Source organism: Hemitrygon akajei, chromosome 2 (assembly GCF_048418815.1).
Source record: "Hemitrygon akajei chromosome 2, sHemAka1.3, whole genome shotgun sequence".
NCBI classification, from domain to species: Eukaryota; Metazoa; Chordata; class Chondrichthyes; order Myliobatiformes; family Dasyatidae; genus Hemitrygon; species Hemitrygon akajei.
Genome location: NC_133125.1, coordinates 8,534,388 through 8,558,630, shown reverse-complemented (window position 1 = coordinate 8,558,630; position 24,243 = coordinate 8,534,388). Strand labels below are relative to the sequence as shown.

Genomic DNA, 24,243 nt, shown 5'->3' with positions numbered 1-24,243 from the left:
AGTTTGTGACAACCACTTGAAACCACTGGACCTGGACTTCTGAGGTCAAGAGAGTGGATGGGTTAATGGGCCTGTCCCACTTTTGTGTAGGGAGGGGGTATTTGGGGGTTAATGTGCCTGCTCCATTTTGTTCAATATTTTTATGCGGGGAGGGGTGATTTGGGGATTGATTTTGTTTTTTTTGTTCAGGAGTAGGGATTTGAGGGTTGAAGTGCCTGTTCAGTTTTGTTCAACTTTTTTGAGCTGGGAGGAGAGATTTGGGGTTGATGGGGCCTGTTCCATTTTGCTTGCTTTTTCTTTGTGCGGGAGGAGGGATTTGGGGGTTGATGGGTCTGTTCCGATTTTGTTCACTTTTTTGTGCGGGGGGAGTGGGATTTGGGGGTTGAAGATTGTGCTGCCTTTTTTTTTCTTGGTTACCTGGAGAAGAATTATTTCAGAGTTGTGTACTTTGATAATAAATGAACCTTTGAACATCAAGCTCTTAATGCATCATTAATTCTTATTTGTTAACTAAAAAAAAGTTTTTATTCAAGTTTAACGACATTTGCATGTGAAAGATAAAGAAATCACACAACACCATCTCACTATGAAAGCCAGTAACTTTACTGATTTGTCTGCAAAATACATATTATACCTTATTTCCAGCGAGAGAAACTTGAATTTTCCCATAAAAATTTTCACTACAGACAGCTGAATTAAGTCCCTTGAGATACATAGATGTAGGTTAACTTAGTTATTAACATCTTTTCGTCATCAAGTGGCGACAAAGTCCAGCTTATGCCGCTGTGAGCCTCTTTATTTGTGCTGCAAACGTCCACATTTCCCCCCATTTTACAAGCAATCACTTAGTATTACTATTGTATAATGGAAACAAATCCTCAGAAAAACAAAACTGTAACAGCAAACCAGTTGGAGCAATCCAAGGGTGTTTCAGGTCAATTCTATTAGTCCGTCTAAAAGCAATCCAGGGTTATCGTTCATAAAATTTCCTTCATTTTCAGCACCAGTACCGTACTTTGTTGGCTAATTAACTGACCTCTAAACTGTTTTGAGGTATGGATGAATTTGAGGTATGAATAGGGAAAGTATATTTAACACCCAAACAACGGAAAACAGAAAATAATTAGGAACTGTTTTATTCTCTTTCGTAGATGCTGCCTGACCTGCTGAGTTCCTCTAGCATTTTGTGTGTGTGTGTGTGTATGTGTGTGTGAATGTGCATGTACATATGTGTGTGTGTGTGTGTGAGAGTATGTGTGTCTTTGTGTGCATATGCGTGTGTTGTGTGAGTGTGCGTGCGTGCGCGTGTGTGTGTGTATGTGTGTGTTTGTGTGCATGTGCATATATGTGTGTGTGTGTTGCTAAGAATTAGAAAAGCGTATTTGCAAAACTATGTGGCGAACTGGATTGCTCCACATCTTTGGTTAAAATATTAACAAAAGCCTTTATCATTACTCTGCACTTGAAGCACTCTAAGTAAACTAAATAAATATTGAATCAGTCTTTGCTGAACTCTATGGTGGTAGGAAACCAGCTTTCAGATGATCAATGCCACATTATACAAACAATGACAGTTGAAGCACTCAAATTTCATTTTTTTTTAGGCAATAGTCTTTTAAGCAATAAAGTGGTTACAAGAACACTTTCATTTTATTCGTTAAGTGACTTCTAGTAGAGTTAGACTTTCAGAACAAATGCAATGGAATTGGTGGTGTGAAGTCCGTTCTCTGCTTGAAGTTTCTACTTAGAAAGAAATCTATTTTATGGCCAACAATAAATAAATATATCGTCAGACTTTAAAAAATAAACTTTCAAAAGAATAATATACTGAATTGAGTTATAAACAGCTGAATTTCTTCTGAAGAATGCCTTTCCTGAATTCTGTTTATTTTGATGGCATGAGCATATTTTTGTGTGTTTAAAATATTTCGGTAACATTGAGGCACCCAACTTTTCATAAAATTCTGTCCTTTAGAGGTAGAATACTCTGTCAAAACTCTTACTGCGTGACATCTGCTGGGCTCTGATATGTCAGCTCAGGTTACTGCTTGTTGTTCCTTTCCGCGCCTGGTAGCGCATCAGGCAGCATTTTTGCCATTTCTTTAGCATTTTTGTCTGTTTTTTTTACAAGGCCGAGTTGGAGCCGGCTGGATTTGAACTTGGGATCATTTGCCTCGAAGCCACTGCACCACCGGCTGGCTTTCAAGTTACAGGTAGCAGTAATGTATCGCAAACGTCAAGAATAGTAACAAGCTTTTTGATGTTTGTGAGTTTCATTAAACAGAAAATAATTCAAGTGCCCCACCCAAGAAAGTGCTACTGACTTTTATTTATTTTTTGCCTCGCGGTAAAGAAGATTGCCTAAATCAGATAGCCAACGGGATGCATACATCAGTGAGAATATATAAGGGGCTCTGCCCCAATAATTCTTAAAACCACAGTACGGTATAATTATGTGCTAACTCAAAAATAGTTCTGTGGTTCAACAAACAGCAAAATTATAACACTTGGGTAACAACGAGTAGAGGATTGGAGGTACAGGAAAAGGAGCGACCCATTACGAATGACGTTGTGCTTTTCAATTCACTTCCTTAAAAATTGTGGATATGGATCTGTCATCAGCAAGAGATTATGCTCTAAGTTTGATTTACTATTAAATCATTTACTTTTTAAAAAGTTGCTTAATTAAAATACTGCTAGGAATTTGTGGCTGCCTGACATTCTTGTATATACTGAGTCATTAGTGAGAATTGTTCTTTTTTAATAACACCCACACACATACACACTACAATTAAGATGCTAATGGTGTCTTGGAAGTTAACTGAAATGGAAGCTTTCAGTTAGCCTCCTAATTATCATTTAACACTTAAAGAACAAGATGAAAACAAGTATACTAATCAATTCTGGTTATTTTCTGATTATGTTGAGGAGAACCTGTCAAATATATTGATAGGTATAGACTGAGTGGTTGCGGAGAGGATGTTTCCTGTAGTGGGGGAGTCTAGGACCGGAGGGCACAGATAGAGTGGATGCGGAGAGGATGTTTCCTGTAGTGGGGGAGTCTAGGACCAGAGGGCACAGCAGCGGAATAGGAGGATGTTCATTAGGATAGAAATGAAAAGGAATTTCTTTAGCCAGAGAGTGATGAATCTGTGGAATTCATTAACACAGATGGCTATGGAAGGCAAGTCATTGGACATATTTAAGTTGGAGATTAACATGCTCTTGTTGAGTGTCAAAGATTACAGGGAGAAGGCAGAACGATGGGGTTGAGAGGAAAAATAAATCAGCCATGATGGAATGGTGGAGCAGGCTCGATGGGCCAAATGGCCTAATTGTGCTCCAATGTCTTATGGTCAAGGGCTATGATCAATAATAGTTGTATATTTTTTAGAATCTTTGAAACACACATTTTATGAAGAGATTTAAAATGTATTAGTGACAAACGTCCATTGTTAATCTTCAGATATAGAAATTTTCTGATTAGTAAAGATACAAATCCAAATAGACCAAAGTAATTTATGGCAAATAGTCAGACTAGGTCAAGAATTGAACAGAAATGAGGCCATAAGACATTGGGGCAGAATTAGGCCATTCAGTCCATTGAATCTTTTCCACCATTCATCGTGACTGACTTATTGACCCTCAACCCCACGCTCCTGCTTTCTCCCCATAACATTTAGAACCTATCACCCTCCACTTTAAATATACCATTGACTTGGCCTCCACAGTTGTCTGTGGCAATTCTGCATAATGATGAGGAAAAATCTCTTTAGCCAAAGGCTGGCGACTCTGTGGAGGTTGTTGCCATGGATGGCTGTGCTGGCCAAGATACTAGGTACATTGAAGGCTGAGGTTCTTGTTTTATCTGGGTGTCAAAAGGTTACGAGGAGAAGGTAGGAGAATGGGATTGAGAGAGTTAATAAATCAGCCATAACGGAATGGCAGAGTAGACTCGATGGGCCAAATGACCTAAGTTTGCACCTATGTCTATGGTCTTGTAACCTTCACAGTAACTAGTTAACAGCTGAATGCAATGTGGCAAAATTCGGCTCAACACCTGGATTCATCTAAAATAACAACCCAGTACCCAAAATGAGAGGCAGCCTCACTCCTTTGTGCATTTTTAAACTCCTAAGTAGTAGCAAAAGTTTAGAATTCATACTAAATCCATCCTCCCAACTGGTAAACCTCGTTATATTGAACACAGCCAACTTTGATGCTGCAGAAGAAACCTAAGAATTTAGTTACTTATATGTGCAGATGCACAAATACATCCCCTCCCACTAATAAGATAACCAAAACAATGTTTGCTATGACCATAATTAATATATATTAGAAAGCTATACACAAGCATGTTAATTTCACAGATTTTAAAAGATTTTCTTAATATTATTTTTATATAATTAGAAATACACAATTCAGAAGCAAAACTCTACAAAGAGAAAACAGTAATCTTGGTTAGCAAAGCGTGGAGTTTTTCCATGGTTTAGGGAAGTGCCGCCATATGACGAACCCAATTCCATTAATTTTAGGATTGTTTAAAATATCAGCAAAGCTATCAGGAAAAAGAAAAAAAAACATTTTGGCTTAGGTAACTACAAAAAGCCACAAATGCTTTGCAAACATTTTTTCTTGCTTCCATATGAAAATATAAGCAAAATGTAATGTACATCTTTTTTTTTTAAATCCACTTAAAATGTTAAACAGACCCAGAATTTGGACTTTGCCATATATTAACGATATTCCTTTTTTGCAAAGTATGGTCGTCTGTTAAATGCCACTGATCCAATTGATTGAGTGCCATACTCTCCTGATATGCCTTTTACGTTAACACGTGCGGAGATGTCAGTGGACCAATTTGTCTTGTTGAGATTGCTCACCATATTTCTGGGTCTGTCAACCGCCTATACATAATTTTTTTTTGGATTTTATTGCGTCAACAGCTCATTTTCTTTTTCAGCAAAGATCTGCCTGCACTGGCAAATGTTTCCTTTTAATCTGCTATTTACATGTAAATACGTTGAACCCGCAACATGACACTATCTATTGTAACATACATTTTGCGAAGGAGCACGGCAATGAAAAAGAGTTAGCAGTTAAATCTACATTGTACAACGGTTTTCTTTGCACAGCTCAAGTGCTAAAGCCGTTATCTCAGCAATTTACGTTACTTTATATCACTGAGGCAAGTTAAAAGTACTTTTACAAAACAGAGTACCTGACGTATTTTTTTTCACACACGGCACAGATAATGTAGAACTTCCCCCCTCCCTCCCCTGCCCTGTAATGTAGCGCACACACACACTGCAAGAAAAAAAAGATTACTGAAGATTCTTATCATGTTGCCCAGCCTTCAGACAACCGCATCCGCTTGACAGACGGACTCTCCCTTTCATCTGGCGAAGGTCTCGTGAGTCCGATGGGGGAGTGGAAATCATTCCTGTGATCTTCCCGGTCGCTTCCATCATAGGAGCTGCTGCAACTGCTCAGACTATCCACTGGAGATCGCCCTGCATCGAGCCTTGAGTGCTGTGGATATCCCAAGGGGGTGTGGGTGCGGTCTCTAGGAGGAGAAACAGGTTCTGACTTGATGTTGAGGCTTTGAGTGGTAGGCAGGGAGAGATTTGAACTCTGAGATAAGTGAGTGCTAGTACAAACTCTGTAGGAGGAAAGCAAACCAGTTACAGACTGGGGTGGGTGATTGTCCCCATCTGCATACGCACAAACACACACAGGCACTCACACCGATATACAAATGCAAGCGCTGTCGCTGGAATTAGCCTCCATCATCAGGAAACCCCACCACCATGGACAGGCTCTCCTCTGACTGCTGCCGTCAGGCGCAAGGTGCAGGAGTCTCAGGACTCACACCAGCAGGTTCAGGAACAGCCACCAGGCTCCTAAACCAGAGGGGATAACTTCACTCAACTTCACTTGCTCCACCATTGGAATATTCCCACTGCCTATGGACTCACTTTCAGAGACTCATTTTCTCAATATTTATACATTTATGATTATTATTTCTTTTGTACTTGCACTAGTTTGTCTGCTCTGTTGGGTGCGGTCTTTCATCGATTCTGTTATATTTCTTGGATTTACTGAGTCTACCCGCAAGCACTGTTATATATGGTGATATATATGTACCCTGTCAATAAATTTAACTTGAACTTTGATACAAATGTCAAAGGCTTGAATTTAACAAAAATGCTGGTAAAAAAAACTTTTACTTTTTCCAGTAAACCTTGACAGTTAAAAATAAATCAATTTCAATATTGTTTATAATTTCACATTCATTTATTTAAAAGCAGAGAAATTTCCTAACTTGTGGACTTACTAGTATTGAAGACTGTTTAATTCTGAACAACTCAAAAACGAATCCAGAACTTCTGCAATTCTGTTAGTACTACACATTTAGCACACTGCTACACCGCTCATTTAGTCTGCCCATGGCTGTATATGAATTTTACATTTGTGTTTTAAATGGCTTTAAAACTGACATAACTAGTAGAGCTATTTATAAAAATAATTTTAATAATCTTTAATTTTTTGTTGGTAGAAGCTTCTAAAGTTAAAAGGAATTCTTTTGGAATTAAAAAAAATTAAAATGCATTCAATCTGGAAAGTATGGAAGTACACACTTTAGTAACACCTAAAAACATGTTAGAGGAACTCAGCAAGTCAGGCAGCATCTATGGAAGTGAATAAATGGTTGACGTTTCCTGCTGAGACCCTTCATCAGGACTGGAATGGAAGCAGGAAGAAGCTTGGATAAGAAGGTTGGGGGGAGGTGATGGTCTGAGCACTTCCCCTCCCCCCACCTTCTTATTCTGGCTTCTTCTCTGTTCCTTTCCAGTTCTGATCAACTATTTGCCTGACCTGTTGAATTCCTCCAGCAGTTTGTGTGTGTTGGTCTAGATATCTAGCATCTGCAGAGTCTCAGTGACATACTTTGGAAGGACAAGGTTAAAGTCAGAGAACAAGGTTAATGACAGGGTTCTTAGCAGTGTGGTGCAATAGAGGGATTTTGGGATCCACATCCAGAGACCCCTCAGAGTTGCCATGCAGGTCAATAAGGTGGATACGAAGGTGTTAAGGTGTGTTGGCCTTCATTAGTTAGGTATTAAGTTTGAGAGCCTTGAGGTAATGTTGCAGTTTTATAAAACTCTGCTTAGACCACACTTGGAATATTGTGACTGGTTCTGGTTGCCTCATTATGAGAAGAATGTGGAAGTTTTAGAGAGGGTGAAGAGGAGGTTTACCAGGTTGCTGCCTGAATTAGAGAGCATATCTGATGAGGCTAAGCTTTTCTCTGTGGAGGGAAAGAGGATAAGAGGTGACTTGATAAAGATGTACAAGATGAATCATAGATCAAGCGGACAGTCAGAAACAATTTCCCAGCGTAATACAAAAGGGCATAACTTTAAAGTGATTGGAGGAAATTATAGGGGGGGACATACAATGTAGGTTTCTTACGCAGAGAGTGGTGGGTGCATTGAACGCCCTGCTAGGGGTTGTGGTAGAAATAGATACATTAGGGGCATTTAATAAACTTGTAGATAGCCACATAAATCAATACAGTTGTCATTTTGTTTTGTAACTAAATTTCCATCACTTATAGGTCAAATCAAGGTACTCTGCTGCCCTCAGGTGGCCAATCACTGAAAAGCCATTTCTACATGACACTAAAAGGACTTGCACTCATTGGTACTTAAATTCACAAACCATTTCATTTTTGAGTAATGATAACATCCACCAAACTTTAAAAGGCGGCATCCATCATTAGGGATCCCCATCACCCAGGACACTTCTCTTCTTATTGCTACTATCACAGAGGAGATACAGGAGCCTGAAGACACACACAATATTTTAGGAACAGCCTCTACCCCTCCATCATCAGATTTCTGAATGGACAATGAAACTATGAACACTACCTGACTAGTTTTGCTCTCTTTTGCACTACTTATTTAATTTTTGAAATATATATTTCTACTGTAATCTATTTTTTATATAGTTCACACTGTACTGCTGCTGCAAAACAACAAATTTCAGAACATGTCTAATTATATTTCGAAGGGCCCTTCTGGCTGTTTGAGCTGTACCACCCAGCAAACCAACCCCCCCTGACAACCCCAACTTGATCCTAGCCTAATCACTGGACAATTCACAATGACCAATTAACTTACTAACCGTTATGACTTTGGACTGTGGGATGAAACTGGAGCACCCAGAGAAGGCCCACACATTCCATGGGGAGGCTGTATAGAGGCTCATTATAGAGGTGCCAGGAATACCCTCTGAACTCTGACATCTGAAGCTGTAATAGTGCCACACTAACCACTATGCCACCATGGCATTCTGTCTGTGATATTAAACCTAATTCTGATATATAACCTCTACTGCCCTAGAATTTGGTTCAATTTTAGCCAATGAACATAAAAGAGCATCCTTGCCTGACAACAGTAAAATCTTCCAGACCCTGAACTTGCCCAGTGCAATTTTCATGTCAGAGGTTTTCAGTGGCATGCAAGCAGAATGAACCAATTGGGTTCCCAAACTCACTCCACCTTTTAGTCCCATTCTCCATGGAACTCTTCCTTGATGGGTTGGAAAAGCAAAAACTTTGAATATTTTTCAAAAATGAAGTAGATTCACACTTGACAAGAAAGTGTGTGGATGGTCGTAATAAGTAGATCTGTCTCAGCAAGTTTTATCTTGGAATAGCTATTCAACCCAGCTTTTAAAAATATTGAAAAACATTGCCTTCAGAACCCTTTGAGGGACATTCAATGAAGTTATGCTAAAGCTTTATAAGGCATTGATCAGAATGCATTTGGGGCACTGTGAGCAGTTTTGGGTCTCTAATCTAAGAAAGGATGTGCTGGCATTGGAGCGAGTCCAGTGGAGGTTCACGAGAATGAACCTGGGAATGAAAAGGTTAAAGTATGAAGAGTCTCTGATGGCTCTGGCCCTGTACTCACTGGAGTGTAGAAGAATAAGGGGGGAGGAGAGAATCTCATTGAAACCTATTGAATATTGAAGAACCTAGATAGAGTGGATATGGAAAGAATGGTTCCACTTGTGAGAGGTGGGGGGGGGGGGGGTACTGCTCTAGGATTAGAGAGTGTAGTCTCAGGACAGAAGAGCATCCATTTAGAACAGAGACATGGAGAAATTTCTTCAGCCAGAGGGTAGTAAATCCATAGAGTTCATTACCAAGTAGCTGTGGAAGCTAAGACATTGGGTATATTTAAGGCAGAGGTTGATAGATTCTTGATTAATAAAAGCATCAAAGGTTATGGGGATCAGGCTGGAGAATGGGGTTGACAAGGATAATAACTCAGCGGTGATGGAATGGCAGAGCAAATTTGATGGGCCAAATGGCCTAATTCTGCTTCTATGCCTTATGCTCTAAGAGTTTCTAAGAATCATGTATCTGGGAGAATATATTCTCCCTCCTCCTGTCATGAATAGATAACCTTTATTTTTCACTAGTGATCCGTTTTCTGATTCTCCCAAGGATGCTGCTTCCTCTCCACTGAGAGTCCAATCAAGGCACCTCTTTTCCTTTTGTTTTCCAGTAGACACAAACTCAGCTTCCTCAAACTTCAATTACCATTCCAGGTATTAGTCTGGTAAACCTTTCCTGAATTGCTGTCAAATCACAAATATTCTTGATGATATAAGGAGAACAATACTCTACACATTATAATACCATCATTGCCTATATAATATAGAACACTACAGCACAGTACAGGATCTTCAGCCCACAATGTTGTGCTAATCTTTTAAACTACTCCAAAATCAATCTAACCCTTCCATCCCATATAGTGCTCAATTTTTCTGTCATCCCTGTGCCTATCAAAGAGTTTCTGAAATGTCCCTAATGTACCTGTCTCTACCACCACCATTGGCAGGTGGCTATGCAGTCACCATTGTCTGTGTAAAAAAACTTACCTCTGTCATCCCCCCCTACGTTTTCCTCCATTCACCTCAGAATTATGGTCTCTACTGCTAGCCGCCTCCGTCTTAGGAAACAGGCTCTGACTATCCTCTCAGTCTGTGCCCCTTATCAACTGTTCACCTCTATCAAGTCACCTCTCATCCTCCTTTGCTCCAAAGAGAAAAGCCCAAGCTCACTCAACCTTTCCTCTTAAGACATGCTCTTCAATTCAGGCAGCATCCTGGTAAATCTCCACTGCTCCCTCTCCACAGCTGCCACTTCCTTCCAATAATGAGGAGATCAGAATTGAACACAATGCTCTAGAACACTATCTCACAGCTCTCAAACTCAATTCCTCAACTAATGAAGGCCAACACACCATATGACTTTGTAATTACCTAACCAACTTGTGCTCAACTTGGAAGGATCTATACATGTGAACCACAAGCTCCCTCTTCTCCTCCATACTACCAAGAATCATGCATTAACCCTGTATCCTGCCTTCCAATTTGACCATCCAAAGAGAATCACTTCACAGTTCTCCAGGTTGAACTCCATCTGCCATTTCCTAGCCCAGCTCTGCATCAAGTCAATGTCCTGTTATAACCTATGACAACCTTCCACACAATCCACAACTCCACCAATCTTTGTGTCATCTGCAAACTTACTAACCCACTCTTCCACCTCCTCTTCAAGTCATTGATAAAAATCACGAAGAGCAGGGCATCCAAGAACAGATCCTTGCAGAACATCGACTAGTCACCGTCCTCCAGGCAGAAAACTCTCCATCTACAATCACCTTCTGTCTTGTGTGAGCAAGCCAATGCTGAATCCATGTTGCCAAGTTTCCCTGGATCCTATGCCTTCTGACTTTCTGAATCAGCCTACATGGGGAACCTCGTGAAACACTTTACAAGATCCATAACACTATTGCCCATATAACATGAAGAGCAATTCTCCTTGTTATTGACAAACCCTGAGAACCATGGAGGTGACTCACCTATAAAAAGCAACCACTGTCATTTTATCAGTAAATCACCTCTACAGTAAGGTTGGTTGCAGTTAGTGTTGTTTAAGCATTTTATTTTAAATACCAAAAACTAATATTATTCATTCAGAAATTTAAAATAACCAGTTTTTCTCCACTTTCCTCACTGTAGATTGAGGAGCTTGTTTACAGATTGATTGGTAAGCAGAAACAGGTCAAGGTGTCAGTACCAATAATTTTTCCGATGTGGGCAAATTTAAATTTTCCACTAGCCTCTAATGACTGGAGGATTTGCAAAGTTCAAGGCTGCTCTGAAGATAAATATTTACATTAGTATGGGGGCACGTCAGCGTGAAGAGTTATTTGAAGATGTGGTAATATTCACAACACCCAAAATTATTCTCAGCCCCACTCAATCATTTAATTCGCAGTTAAACCAGAATTTATTAATATCAAAAGCATGCAATTTTTCGGCATCAAAGAAGCGGAAAATACAGACAATATATGGGACTTTACAATAACCCACAAGCACGGCTTTACACGAAATATATTAAATAAAGTTGCTCAAAACTAATATAAATGCTTTGGCTCAAATCTAGCATGCAGTTCTTTTGACCTTGATCTTCACACTCTACTGTAATGAGGTGAACATAACTTCTAATTCTTTGAGTGAGCTAGGGCTTTTCTCTTTGGAGTGAAGGAGGATGAGACATGACTTGATAGAGGTGTACAAGATGACAAGAGGCATAGATTGAGTGGACAGCTGGAGACTTCTTTTTACCCAGGATGGAAACGGCTAATACAATGGGGTGTAATTTTAAAGGTGACTGGAGGAAAGTGTAGGGGAATGTCAGAGGTAAGTTCTACACACAGAGAGTGGTGGGTGCACAGGGTGTGCTGCCATGAGTGGTGGTAGAAGCAGATAGATCAGGGGCATTTAAGAGTCTTAGGTAGGCACATGGGTGTAAAAAAGGAGGGCAAAGTGGGAGGGAAGTGTTAGATTGAGACGAGAAAATCTACAGATGCTGAACATTCAAACTAGCACACACAAAATGCTGGAGGAATTCAGCAGGCCAGGCAGCATCTATGGAAAAGAGTAAACAGGACTAAGCCCCTTCATTGGGATGGATCAGATTGATCAATGCATCAAGGGTTAGACTGATATTGGAGTAGGGTAAAACGTCAACACAACATTATGGGTCAAAGGTCTTATACTGTGTTATACTGTTCTATGTTTTATGTTCATCCAATGAAATAGCTAGAATTTAAGAAAAATTATTTTGAGTAACATGGTACTCCCACTTCGGTGGGAATTTCATTCTGCTTGCGGCTCACAAAATTTGCCTCTTTCTAAAAACACAATCTAAGATCTGAAAGAAAAGTATTAAAAAGTTCTCTTATTTTAACTTGATCTTGTAAAGCAACACTTTTGCAGAGCTTTAGTGCAATTACTGATGCATAAATATGCTGGCACCTTTCTGTATTCCTCCCCCTTCCTCTCCATCCTGATGAAGGGCCTTGGCTTTTTCTTCCTCTCCCTTGATGTTACCTGACCTGCTGAGTTCCTCCTGCATTGTGTATGCGTTGCTCTGGATTTCCAGCATCTGCAGAATCTCTTGTGGTTACGAGATACTGTGATCAATTGGTTTATAATGGTAATGCAGAAATATTTGGGAGTTGTGAACACAAGAGGCTCTGCAGATGCTAGAAATCAGAGCAACACACACAACATGCTGACGGAACTCAGCAGGTCAAGCCGCATCTACGGAAAGGAATACACAGGCATACTTTTGAGTTGAGATCCTTGAACAGGACTGAAAGAAGCATCCTAACGAAAGGGTCTCGGCTCAAAACTTCAACTGTTAAATCCTCTCTGTAGATGCTCCCTGACTTGCTGAGTTTCTCCAGCACTTTGTGTATATTTCTCTGGATTTCCAACATCTGCAGAATCTCCATCAAGAGAAAACCTTCAACAGGACTGCTGAAGGGCCTCAGCCTAAAACGTCGACTGGTTACTCTTTTCCATAGATGTTGCTTGGCCTGCTGAGCTCCTCCAGCATTTTGTGCGTGTTGCAATGATCTGCAGAATCTGTTGTATTTGGCATAAAACTGGTTTACGATTATTGTTCCTGAATAATAGAGTGTAGCAACAAATATCCCATACACTGGGAGAATGAAGCAATCAAACGCATAAAGTCATACATAAAGATTAACTTAACCTTATGTTAAATGTACTTACCCCAGCTGACTTAGAGCTGAATGCTGCATATTCTGTAGCTGATGTTGCTGCCAGCCAGTCATCGAGCCCAGATGGAGTGCATTGGCGGTATTAAACCCAGTCAGAGATGACAAGTCAGCACTACTGAGGGAATACTCTTCATTGTGATGTTGGCAGGGCCCAGAATTAGAGCAAGAAGTAACATTAAGGTCAATTAAACATGATGAAGTTCATAATATATCATTTCAGATAATTGACAAACCAATTAACTTCTAATTTTCTGAACATCTTCATTATAAAGTGGTTAGACCCCATGGAACCAAACACTCAGTTTGAGAATACACTCAGTGGCCATTTTATTAGGTATAGGAGGTACCGAATAAAATGGCCACTGAGTGTATTTCTGTATGCTCATGGTCTTCTGCTGCTGTAACCCATCCACTTCAAGGTTTGGCGTGTTGCACGTTCAGAGATGCTCTTCTGCACACTGCTGTTGTAACAAAAGACTTGAGTTACTGTTGCTGTCCTGTCAGCGTGAGCCAGTCTGACCATTCACCTCTGACCTCTCTCATTAGCAAGGCATTTTTACCCACAGAACGGCCACTCACTGGATTTTTTTTTTTTGTTTCTTGCACCATTCTCTGTAAATTCTCGAGACTGTTATGCACGAAAATCCCAGGAGATCAACAGTTTCTGAGATTCTCAAACCACCCCAGCTGGCACCAACAATCATTCCACAGTCATAGTCACTTTGATTCCATTTGTTCCCCATTCTGATGTTTGGTCTGAACGACAACTAAACCTCTTGACCATGACTGCATGCTTTTATGCATTGAGTTGCTGTCACATGATTAGCTGACTAGACATTTGCGTTAACAAGCAGGTGTACTGGTGTACCTAATATAGTGGCCACTAGGTGTATTTTACAGGGGTGTGTATTACCATGCATCATGCATTCAGCACAAATCATGCATTGTAAATTAAGGTATAACTTATGGGGAGTACACTACTGCTAAAATGAATCAAATAACTTCAACCAGACATTTGTCATAAAGTTATAGAGCCATAGAACACTACAGCACAGAAACATCTAGTCCACGCCAAACTATTATTCTGTCTATTCCCATCAATCTGCCTCCTCCCATTGCCCTCTTCACCCCTCCCATCCATTTAGTTTTCCAAACTTCTCGTTAATACCCATCCTGCAGCAAGCTTTGATAGTCTTCCTAGCTGCCACTACGCCTACAATCTTGGTGTCATTTAGTTTACCTCATTATCATCCAGATCATTGATATAGATGACAAACAGCAATGGACCCAACTCCGATCCCTGTGTGACACCACTAGTCACAGGCTTCCAGTCAAAGAGACAACTATTTACTACCACTCTCTGGCTTCTCCCACAAAGCCAACATCTAATCCAATTTACTACCTCTTCCTGAATTTCAAGTGACTGAGCCTTCTTGATCAGCCTCCTATGTGGGACCTTGTCAACATCCATGTAGGCCCAGGATTTCCTGACGTGATGTCCACAGACCCCTCCATTAATGGTAGGAATCCATGGCATAAAAAAGGCTGGAATCCACTGCCTTCCCTTCATTAACTTTCCTGGTAATGTATTCAAAAAATTACATATTTGTTTCATCATCTCTGGGCCAACTCTGTAACAATCCAAAGCTAATTTCATTGTTTCATCTCTTGATCATAGTATCCTCCTCTGCTCCAAATCACATTCATTTTTTATTCACCAGATGTTGTGGTCTGTAGCTCCAATAACCCCTGTGGTAAAATAATCCATACTCTGATCATATGTGTAGAGAAAGGTTTTTTGAAACTGCTCTCCGTATTGCGTGAGTGATAATTTTGAACTGATGACATTTATGTCACATACCCCTGAAGTAGAAGAGTTAGTCTTTCTTTTATTTATTCCAACACATGCTTCATTTAATAAAATAAAAACAGTATTTTCTGCTCCAGGCAAAACAGTCTGAAGATGCTTCTTATAACCAGGTGCTTCAGCTTCTTTCTAGTTAACACATTCAATTCTTTGATCTCCTTCCCAAAATGAATTGCCTCACAGTTTTCCACATTAATTTTTATCATCCATTATAGATTTATGGAGTCATAGGACACTGCAGCATAGAAACAGGCCTTTCAGCTCACCTAGTCTGTGTGAAACTATTAATCGCCTAGTCCCATCAACCTGGACCTATACCATCGTCCTCCATATCACCATGTACCTATCCAAACTTCTCTTAACTGTTGAAATCAAACCTGCATCCACCACTTCTGCTGGCAGCTCATTCCACACTCTCACCACACTCATGTTTCCCTTAAATATTTCACCTTTCACCCTTAACCCATGACCTCTAGCTGTAGTCTGATTCTGTCAACTTCACGATTACTTTCGTTATTGCTGTTTGAGAAAAACATACCTTTCCATGCAAACAGAATAATTGTGTTGTTGACGTGTTTATTGTATTTTAAAAGCGTCTACAGCACATTTATTCTATTTGTGTATATCAGAATGATTTGCGCAGAGAACTCAGGGGTAATCCTTAGACACATCACTTCAACCCTTTCTCAATCAGAGCAGTAACAATTAATTATAACTATCACAAAATACTTTCTGAAATCCAAAATATAACATCATCATTACTTTTACCCATCTAATCTTAGAACACAGAACATTAGAACACAAAAACAGGTCTCTTGGCCTGTCTGTGTAAAACCATTAATCTGCCTTGTCCCATCAACCTGGACCCACACCATAGCCCTCCATACCCCTCCCATTCATAAACCTATCCAAATTTCCCTTAAGTTTTTCACATTACAGTCCTTCGGTCAATGATGTTAGCTAATCTTTTATCCTAATCTTTAAAGAAACTCATAACTTTGACAACGCACACAAGATGCTGGAGGAACTCAGCAGATCAGGCAGCATCTATGGAAATGAATAAAGATTTTGTGCTTTGGGCTAAGGCCTTTCATAAGGACTGGAAAGGAAGGAAGAAGGCACCAGAATAAAAAATGTGGGGGAAGGAGGGTAAGCGAGAAGTAAGGTGATGGGAAAGTTAAAGGTTTGAAGGAGAAGGAATCTGATAGGAGAGGAGAGCAAACCATGGAAGAAAGGGAAGGAGGAGGGGCACTGGGGAGAGGTGATAGGCAGGTGAGGAGAAGAGGTAAGAGGCCAGAGTGAGGAATGGAAGAAGAGAGAAGGGGGAGAGGAAAATAAAAAAGAGAGAAAACAGAGACAATAAGATTTTTTAAAAATAGCAGAAATTAGAGATATCAGTATTCATGTCATCAGCATGGAGGCTGCCTAGATGGAATATGAGGTGCTGCTCTTCCACCCTGAGTGTGGCCTCAGCATGGCACAACAGGAGGCCATGGACTGGCATGTTGGAATGGGAATGGGGATAGGAATTAAAATAGCTCGCCTCCGGGAAATACTGTTTTTAGCAGATGGAGAGAGGTCTCAACAAATCCCTCCCCTAACTTATGCTGGATCTCACCAATGTAGAGGAGGCCCAATTGGGAACCGCAGATACAATAGACAACCCCAAAAGATTCACAGATGAAGTACTGTTTCAGCTGGAAGGGCTGTGTGGGGCCCTGATTGAAGGTGAAAAGGCAGATGTGGCATTTTGGTCTCTTTGAGGGATATCATAATATAGACAGATGTCAAAGCTGCTTCTGTAGGCAGCTGAGGGCAGTGTTTCATCACACTGCTGGAGACCCACTAATTATTCAGGCCATGGAGCTGTGGTCTGAAATGCCATGGGCCAAAAAGACAGGTCCTCTGTATCTGGGCTCATGAAGTATGAGTGTGGGTGATCATGATTGGTTAGTATGGGCCCATGTCAACAAAATAATCAGCCAAAAAGAAATTGTTTCGTAAAATCAGGATTCAAGATTGTTTGATATCATTCCCAATCCACGAGTGTAGAGGAGAACAAAATAATTGTTACTCTGCATCTGATGCAGCACAAAAAAAAATCACAATAAGATAAAGAACACAATAATAAAAACAAAATAAATATAAATACATAAGATAGCTTATATACATGGATTGATTGGATGTCTATAAAGTGATGCTTGGCACAAGAATGTCTGTACGTAAGGTGACTGATAGGAAATGATAAATTAGCGGTGGTTAGGGTTGTGTAGGGGTGGGTTAGTGGGTGGAGGTGTTACTGCCTGGGAAAAGTAACTGTTTTGGAGTCTGGTGGTCCTGGTGTGGATGCTACGTAGCCCCCTCCCTGACGGGAGTGGAACAAACAGTCCATGAGCAGGGTGGGTGGGAACGATGCCTTTGTTGTGTGTTGAGTGATGTAGAGTCCCTATGGATGGTGTAGTTGTCCATTGGATTTTTGTGGCAAGGTACAAAGGGTGACTGAGAGGAAATGATAAAAATAGTGGCGGCTGGGGGTGTGAAGTGGTGGGTTAGCGGGTAGAGGTGTTGAGCTGCCTTATTGCTTGGGGAAAGTAGCTGTTTTTGAGTCTGGTGGTCCTGGTGTGAATGCTACACAGACCCCTCCCTGATGGGAGTGGACAAACAGTCCATGAGCAGAGTGGGTACGATCCTTCATGATGTTACTGGCACCTTTCTGTATGTATGTTCGTCATGCATTGGGAAATTTTGACCACCTGTTGTATTGTTTTTCTAAACTGGAATGAATGAATTTATTGAAAGTACTTAAAGGTAAGTTTTTCAAGTACTGCACTAAGAACATTCATTTTCAAGTGTGTGTTCTTCTCATTTATTTATTGAGAGATATAGTGTGGAAAAGGTCCTTCGGGGTCTTTGATGTACTGCTGCCCAGTAATCCCTGACAACCCCGATTTAATCCTATCCCAATCACAGGACAATTTACAATGATCATTAACCTACTTGGTAGGGTCTTTGGACTCTGGGAAGAAAGAATTTCCTCTGGAAATCAGAACAATCAGAGAAAGCATTGCATGTGAGGATGTACAGAATCCTGAGAGAGGGCACTGGGATTCAACTCGAGACACCCCAGGCTGTAATAGGGTCGTGCTGACTGCTATGCTACCATGGTGCTCAGTTGTCAGAACTGGTATTCCAGCAATAGTTGACAGAGATAACAAGCAGAACAAACTTCTGCAATTTGGAAAGTTCAACTTGATATTGATGCAGAATTGATTTTCAACACTCCAACCAAGCAACATTCATTTTATATTTTCCAGTAAACACTCTAGACTGGTGTTGAATACATAAAGCAGATTAAAAATACCCAAAATAATTTTGGTATAAATTTTCTCAGGTGAGACTTACATTTACATGTAACAGCAAACTGAATTTAAAATAGAATCCTATGTGTGGATTCAGGAAACACTTCCTAGGAACATAATCAAACAGCTATGGATCCCTGTGGCCACTTCATTAGGTACACTCGCACACCTGCTCATTACTGCAAATATCTAATCTGCCAATCTTCTGGCAACAACTAAATGTATAAAAGCATGCAGACATGGTCAAGAGGTTCAGACCAAACATCAGAAAGGGGAACAGATGTAATCAAAGTGACTTTGACCGTGGAATGATTGTTGGTGCCAGACGGGGTGGTTTGAGTATCTCAGAAACTGCTGATCTCCTGGGATTTTCATGTAGAGTTTACAGAGAATGGTGTGAAAAACAGTGAGCAGCAAATGGGTAGGTGAAAATGCCTTGTTAGTAAGAGAGGTCAGAGGAGAATGGCCAGACTGGTTTAAGCCGACACTAACTCAAACCACCACACAATACAATAGTGGTGTGCAGAAGAGTATCTCTGAATGCACAACACATGAACCATGAAGTAGATGGGCTACAGCAGTAGAAAATACTGGAATCCATCCCTGTACCCAATAAGGTGACCATGAAGTATAAAGGATACATATAATGAACTTCCAATGGGATATTGATAAAATCTCTACGGGAGTCAAAATACAGTACTGTGCAAAAACCATAGGCACATATATATTATCTGGGGTGCATAAGACTTTTGCACAGTACTGTATTTGTCAATGTGGAGCAGAGAGCAAGTTTGTAAATCTGGCAGGAGCAAAGGATGTTGGGAACGGTGAGGGTGGAGCATCGCAGAAGGGGTGTGGTACAGGTGGCAGGGTAGGGGTGCCAGGGGAAGGGGATGGCACCGGTGCAGGCACAGACAGCCCTGAGACACCAGGCAAGGCCATTTGATTCCAAAGAATTGGTTTATTGCTTTTTACAGAATGTCTCTCTGATACCTCCTGCTCGCTTCCCTCTCCCTTCCCCTTTTCCCATCCATGATTCCCCATCTTCCTGCCCCCTTCCCACTCTCAGTCCATGACAAAGACCCATATCAGTATCAGGTTTATCATCACTCACATTAGTCATGCATGTTTTTTGTGGCAGCAGTACAGTGGAATACATAAAATTACTACAGTACCGTGCAAAATTCTTAGGCACCCTAGCTATATATATGTACCTAAATCTTTTGCACAGTACTGCCACATTTCTCTGGAGTTTTAAACTTTGTTAAGAAGGAACAATGATTAAAAAAAGAATCAGATTGTGTGCAGCCAAGCCGCGACTTTAGAAACTGATAAATAAAACGGAACACATTAATTCTTTGCTTATAAAGTGTACACGTGCTTTCTATTGCAGTACCAGGTGCCTGCAACTTAAAGCATTAGGACACAGATGGGAATTACATTTCAGCCGTATATTAGTATTTCAGAGACACAAAGAATTTTTGTGGCACTATGCTACCAGCTACATAACATAGTGAGAGGAATTACCTACCAGTACCATATGTAGTAGAAATGGCTGAAGGGTAGCCTCCCATCCCATGCCCAGGCAGAGTAGGCGTTGCTACGGAAACCACTGGTGTAGCCAATGATTGTGCAGCTTGTGAGTTATTTATTCTCTGATTCTATAAAGGAACAAAATTGTGATTTTAAATATAATTTTTAGACCATCTCAGTACCTTATTTGTTAAGATCCAACAGGAAAACCTAAAACAAAAAAAATCTGACTTAAAAAAAAATGAATAATTTAATACTACTGGCCTTGAAGAACTCTTCGAAACCTATCATTTACCCACACTTCAGGAGACTAGATGTTCCCAAGGTAACCAATTACATCAGCATTTCTATAGTAACCAGGTCAGCCACCACTAAAGATTTGTTATTGTGACAGGAAAAAGACCCTGTGGAAAACAGTTGGAATAAGCACCATGTCCTGCTATTATGTTTTTTATGAAAAAAAATTGTGGATTCCTGTTATTGTTCTCAAGTGGTTGGATAGCTTTAATCTTAATGGTGAGCACAGGGTGTAAGTGTGAATATTTGCAAAACCAGTAGGTGGTGGTGGTGTTACTTCAGAGTGAGAGATCTTTAGCAGGAGTGCACATAATTTCTCAATTGATATCTGAAAGATCAAAGACTTTAATGATGTTCAAATGGATAACTTCTGGTGCAGCAGTTTCTCGAGTCTATTCTGATAAGTTATACTTCTCTCCATCTACAACCCACCTAAATCTGGCTTTTATGTTTTAATGGAAACCATACACAAGGAACTGTGAGCGCCTTAAGTATAAGTGAAGTTGCCTACTGATATAAAGTTACTTTAGCCAGAGGGTGGTGAACCTGTGGAATTCATTGCTATAGATGGGTGTTGAGGACATGTCATTGGGTAGATTTAAAGCAGAGGCCGATAGATTCTTGATTAGTCATGGTGTCAAAGGTTATGGGGAGAAGGCAGGAGACTGGTGTTGAGAGGGATAAGAAGTCAGCTGTGATGGAATTGTGAAGCAGATACGATAGGCCAAATGGCCTAATTTTGCTTCTACAGTACCATGTAAATGTCTTAGGCATTAGGGTGCCTAAGATTTTTGCACAGTACTGTGTTTGTCAACGTGGAGCGGAGAGAGAGTTTGTAAATCTTGTGGGAGCAAAGGATGTTGGGAATCGAGAGGATGGAGTGCCGTGGGACAGGTGGCAGAGAAGGAGTGCCAGGGCAGGGAGTAGTGCAGGTGCAGACACACCAGGCAAGGCCATTTGGTTCCAAAGAATTGGTTTATTGATCATTACAGAATGTCTCCTTCTCCCTCCCCACTCCCTTCCCCTTTTCCCAATCATGATACCCCTCTCCTTGCCCCATTCCCACTCTCAGTCCACAACAGAGACCCAGATCAGAATCAGGTTTATCATCACTCACATACATCATGTAATTTGTTTTTTTTTGTGACAGCAGTACAGTGCAATACATAAAATTACTAATGTACTGTGCTAAAGTCTTAGGCACCGTAACTATATATATATATATATATGTGTGTGTGTGTGTGTATATATATATATATAACTGTTTGCATATATATCTATATAGTGCCTAAGTCTAGCACAGTACAGTACAGTTCAGTATGTTTTATCGTCTTATGGTTATGGAAGGTATTAAACAATTGGATATTCATGGAGAGAAGGGACACACAATAGTAACAACATGCAGACTGTAATGATGGGGTTCAAATGCAGACCTCAAGCAAAGGTCTTTAACGTCTCTTGCTGTGTTATATATGTTCTAACATCCAATTGCCTCTCTTGCAAAAAAAATAATCAAATTTGCCAGAATGATTAAGTAGTGCTATTCTGGTTTGTATCTGAAATCATGCTACAAAATGGGATCTGACCCAATTCAGGGCAGCTGGAAACACACCACTGAGTGGCAGTAAAGGCACAGTACTGGCCCAATTCCTATGGCAACAGGGCTGCCATGTTGGAGAGAATGGCTGCAGGGGGAGAGTGCAGGGGGGTAAATGAGAGAGGGAAGGAGGGAGGGAGAGGCAAAGGGAAAGGGAGGGGGAGGGGGAAGAGAGAGAGAAAGAGAGAAGGGAGGGAGGGAGAGGTAGGGGGAGAGGTTGAGAGGGGAGAGATGGTGGAGGAGAGGGCAGAGAGAGGAGGAGGGGGAGACAGGGGTAGGGAGGGAGAGGGGAGGAGAGAGAGGGGGAGGGGAGAAAGAGTGGAGAGAGAGGAGGAGAGACAGGGAGAGAGTAGGGTAAAGAGATGGGGGAGAGGGAGGGAGAGAGACAGGACTGGGGAGGATGGGAAGGGAGAGAGGGAAAGAGAGACAGAGGGAGGAGACGGGGAGAAGGAGAGCGGGGGAGGATAGAAGGGGAGGGATGGGGGGGAGACACACATCCTTACTAATTCAGAACCACTGGTTTAAATATACTCAATGACTTGGCCTCCACAGGCGTCTATGGTAATGACTTCCACAGATTCATTATCCTTTGGATAAAGAAGTTCCTCCTCATCTCAGATCTAAAGGGATGTCTTATTCTGAGACTGTGGCCTCTGGACATAGGCTCTCCTTTTACAGGAAACATCCTTTCCACATCCACTCTGACTAGGTCTTTGAATGAGTGAGAATGATTCACCTGCTTCCTGTCATTCCAAAGCTTTGCAGTATTAAAGTGACTTTTGTTTGCACTAGAAAATATACGATGGAAAATATATCACTGGGTCTAATTCTGAGAACTTTCCCATTCCACTCCCAGTAAGGTTTCAATGGCATGAAGGGGGCACCCAGGGAATTGACTGTAAATTGCAGGAAGAGGAATTCTGGAGAACCAGTCCTCATCGAGGGGTCAGCAGGGGAAAGGGTGAGAAGCTTCATCTCTGAAGTTCTATCCTGGGCCTATGCTATTATAAAGAAAGCATGGCAGCCATTATATTTCATTAGGGCTTTGAGATGTCACCAAAGTTCTACAGATGTACGGTGGAAAACATTCTGACTGGTTGTGCCACCGTCCGGTATGGAGGCATCAATGCACAGATTTGGAAAAAGCGACAGTGAATTGTAAACTCAGCCAGTTCTATTATGGGCACTAGCCTCCCCAACATCCTGAACAACTTCAAAAGGCAATGCCTCAAGAAGGCGGTATCCATCATGTAAGGTCCTCACCATCTAAGACATGCCTTCTTTCTCATTGCTACCACCAAGGAGGATGTACAGAAGACTGAAGACACACACTCAATGTTTTAGGAACAATTTCTTCCCCTCTGCCATCAGACTCCTGAACAGTCCATGAACCCATGAACACTACCTCACTAATCATCAGTGGACTTTAGGAAGACTAAGCCTGCACTGCTCCCTGTTACTACTGATGGTGAGAACATACATCTGGTATCTGGGGATGCTCCTGGATGACAGACTTGAGTGGAGCACCAAAACAGAGGCTGTATATAAGATGGGCCAGAATCATCTCTACTTCCTGAGGAGACTGAGGTCCTTTGGAGTATGCAGGCCTCTCCTTCACAGGTTCTACCAGTCTGTTGTCGCCAGTACAATCTTCTATGCAGTGGTGAGCTGGGGCAATGGCATCAACATGGGTGATGCCAGCAGGCTCAATAATCTGATTAGAGAGGTGTTATAGGAGTCAAACTGGGCACACTGGAGGCTGTGAACAAAGGACCCTATGGAAAATCCTGGCAATTCAGGACAATGGTTCTCACCCTCTGCATGCCACCTTGGCTGATCAGAGGAGCATGTTTAGTTATAGATTAAGCCAACTGTGCTGCTCCAAAGAGCACTATATGAAGTCATTCTTAGTCTCAGCCATTAGGCTCTATAATGAGTCAACCTATAGCCGGGGAAGTGATGACCCCCTCCTGTTAGAATGTTTATGGTAACTTACTTTTTTTATTCTTCCGACTTCTCTTCTAATATTTGTATATCTGTGCACTCATAATGATACTGAGACACTGTAACTTCCTTTGGGATCAATAATATCTATCTAATCCTCTTTCGTACTATTTGTTTATCTTTCATATATTATTATTTTATTTTACTAGTATAGTAGAGGGCCTCAAAGCAACAAATAATAAACCTAATTCTGAATCTGAGGACTGTTAGGGATAGGTCTTTAATGCCTTTTCCCAAAGAAAGAACAAAATTAGTTTACATCTTATACCTTATGTATTGGTTTACATCTTGTTATTTATTTACTTATTTATTGATACAGTGCAGAATAGGCCTTTCTGGCCCTTCAAGCCATGCTGCCCTGCAGTCTCTGGTTTAACCATAACCTAATCACGGGAGAATTTACAATGA

General features: G+C 41.0%; 1 protein-coding gene across 16 annotated transcripts in view; it reads right to left on the bottom strand.

Moving 5' to 3' along the window:
* Positions 1-581: 581 nt before the first annotated feature.
* The window catches only part of mef2cb (myocyte enhancer factor 2cb), a 297,090-nt gene continuing 273,428 nt past the window's right edge, over positions 582-24,243 (bottom strand). For 12 of the 16 annotated variants that reach the window (XM_073066857.1, XM_073066906.1, XM_073066928.1 and 9 more), the window contains 3 exons: positions 19,936-20,065; positions 13,171-13,306; positions 582-5,662 (listed from right to left, as the gene is read on the bottom strand). In XM_073066857.1, the coding sequence (XP_072922958.1) occupies positions 5,341-5,662; positions 13,171-13,306; positions 19,936-20,065 (588 nt within the window). In that variant the 3' untranslated portion in view covers positions 582-5,340. The remainder of the gene's footprint in view (positions 5,663-13,170; positions 13,307-19,935; positions 20,066-24,243) is intronic. The other 4 variants (XM_073066923.1, XM_073066897.1, XM_073066881.1 and 1 more) reach the window with 1 other exon arrangement.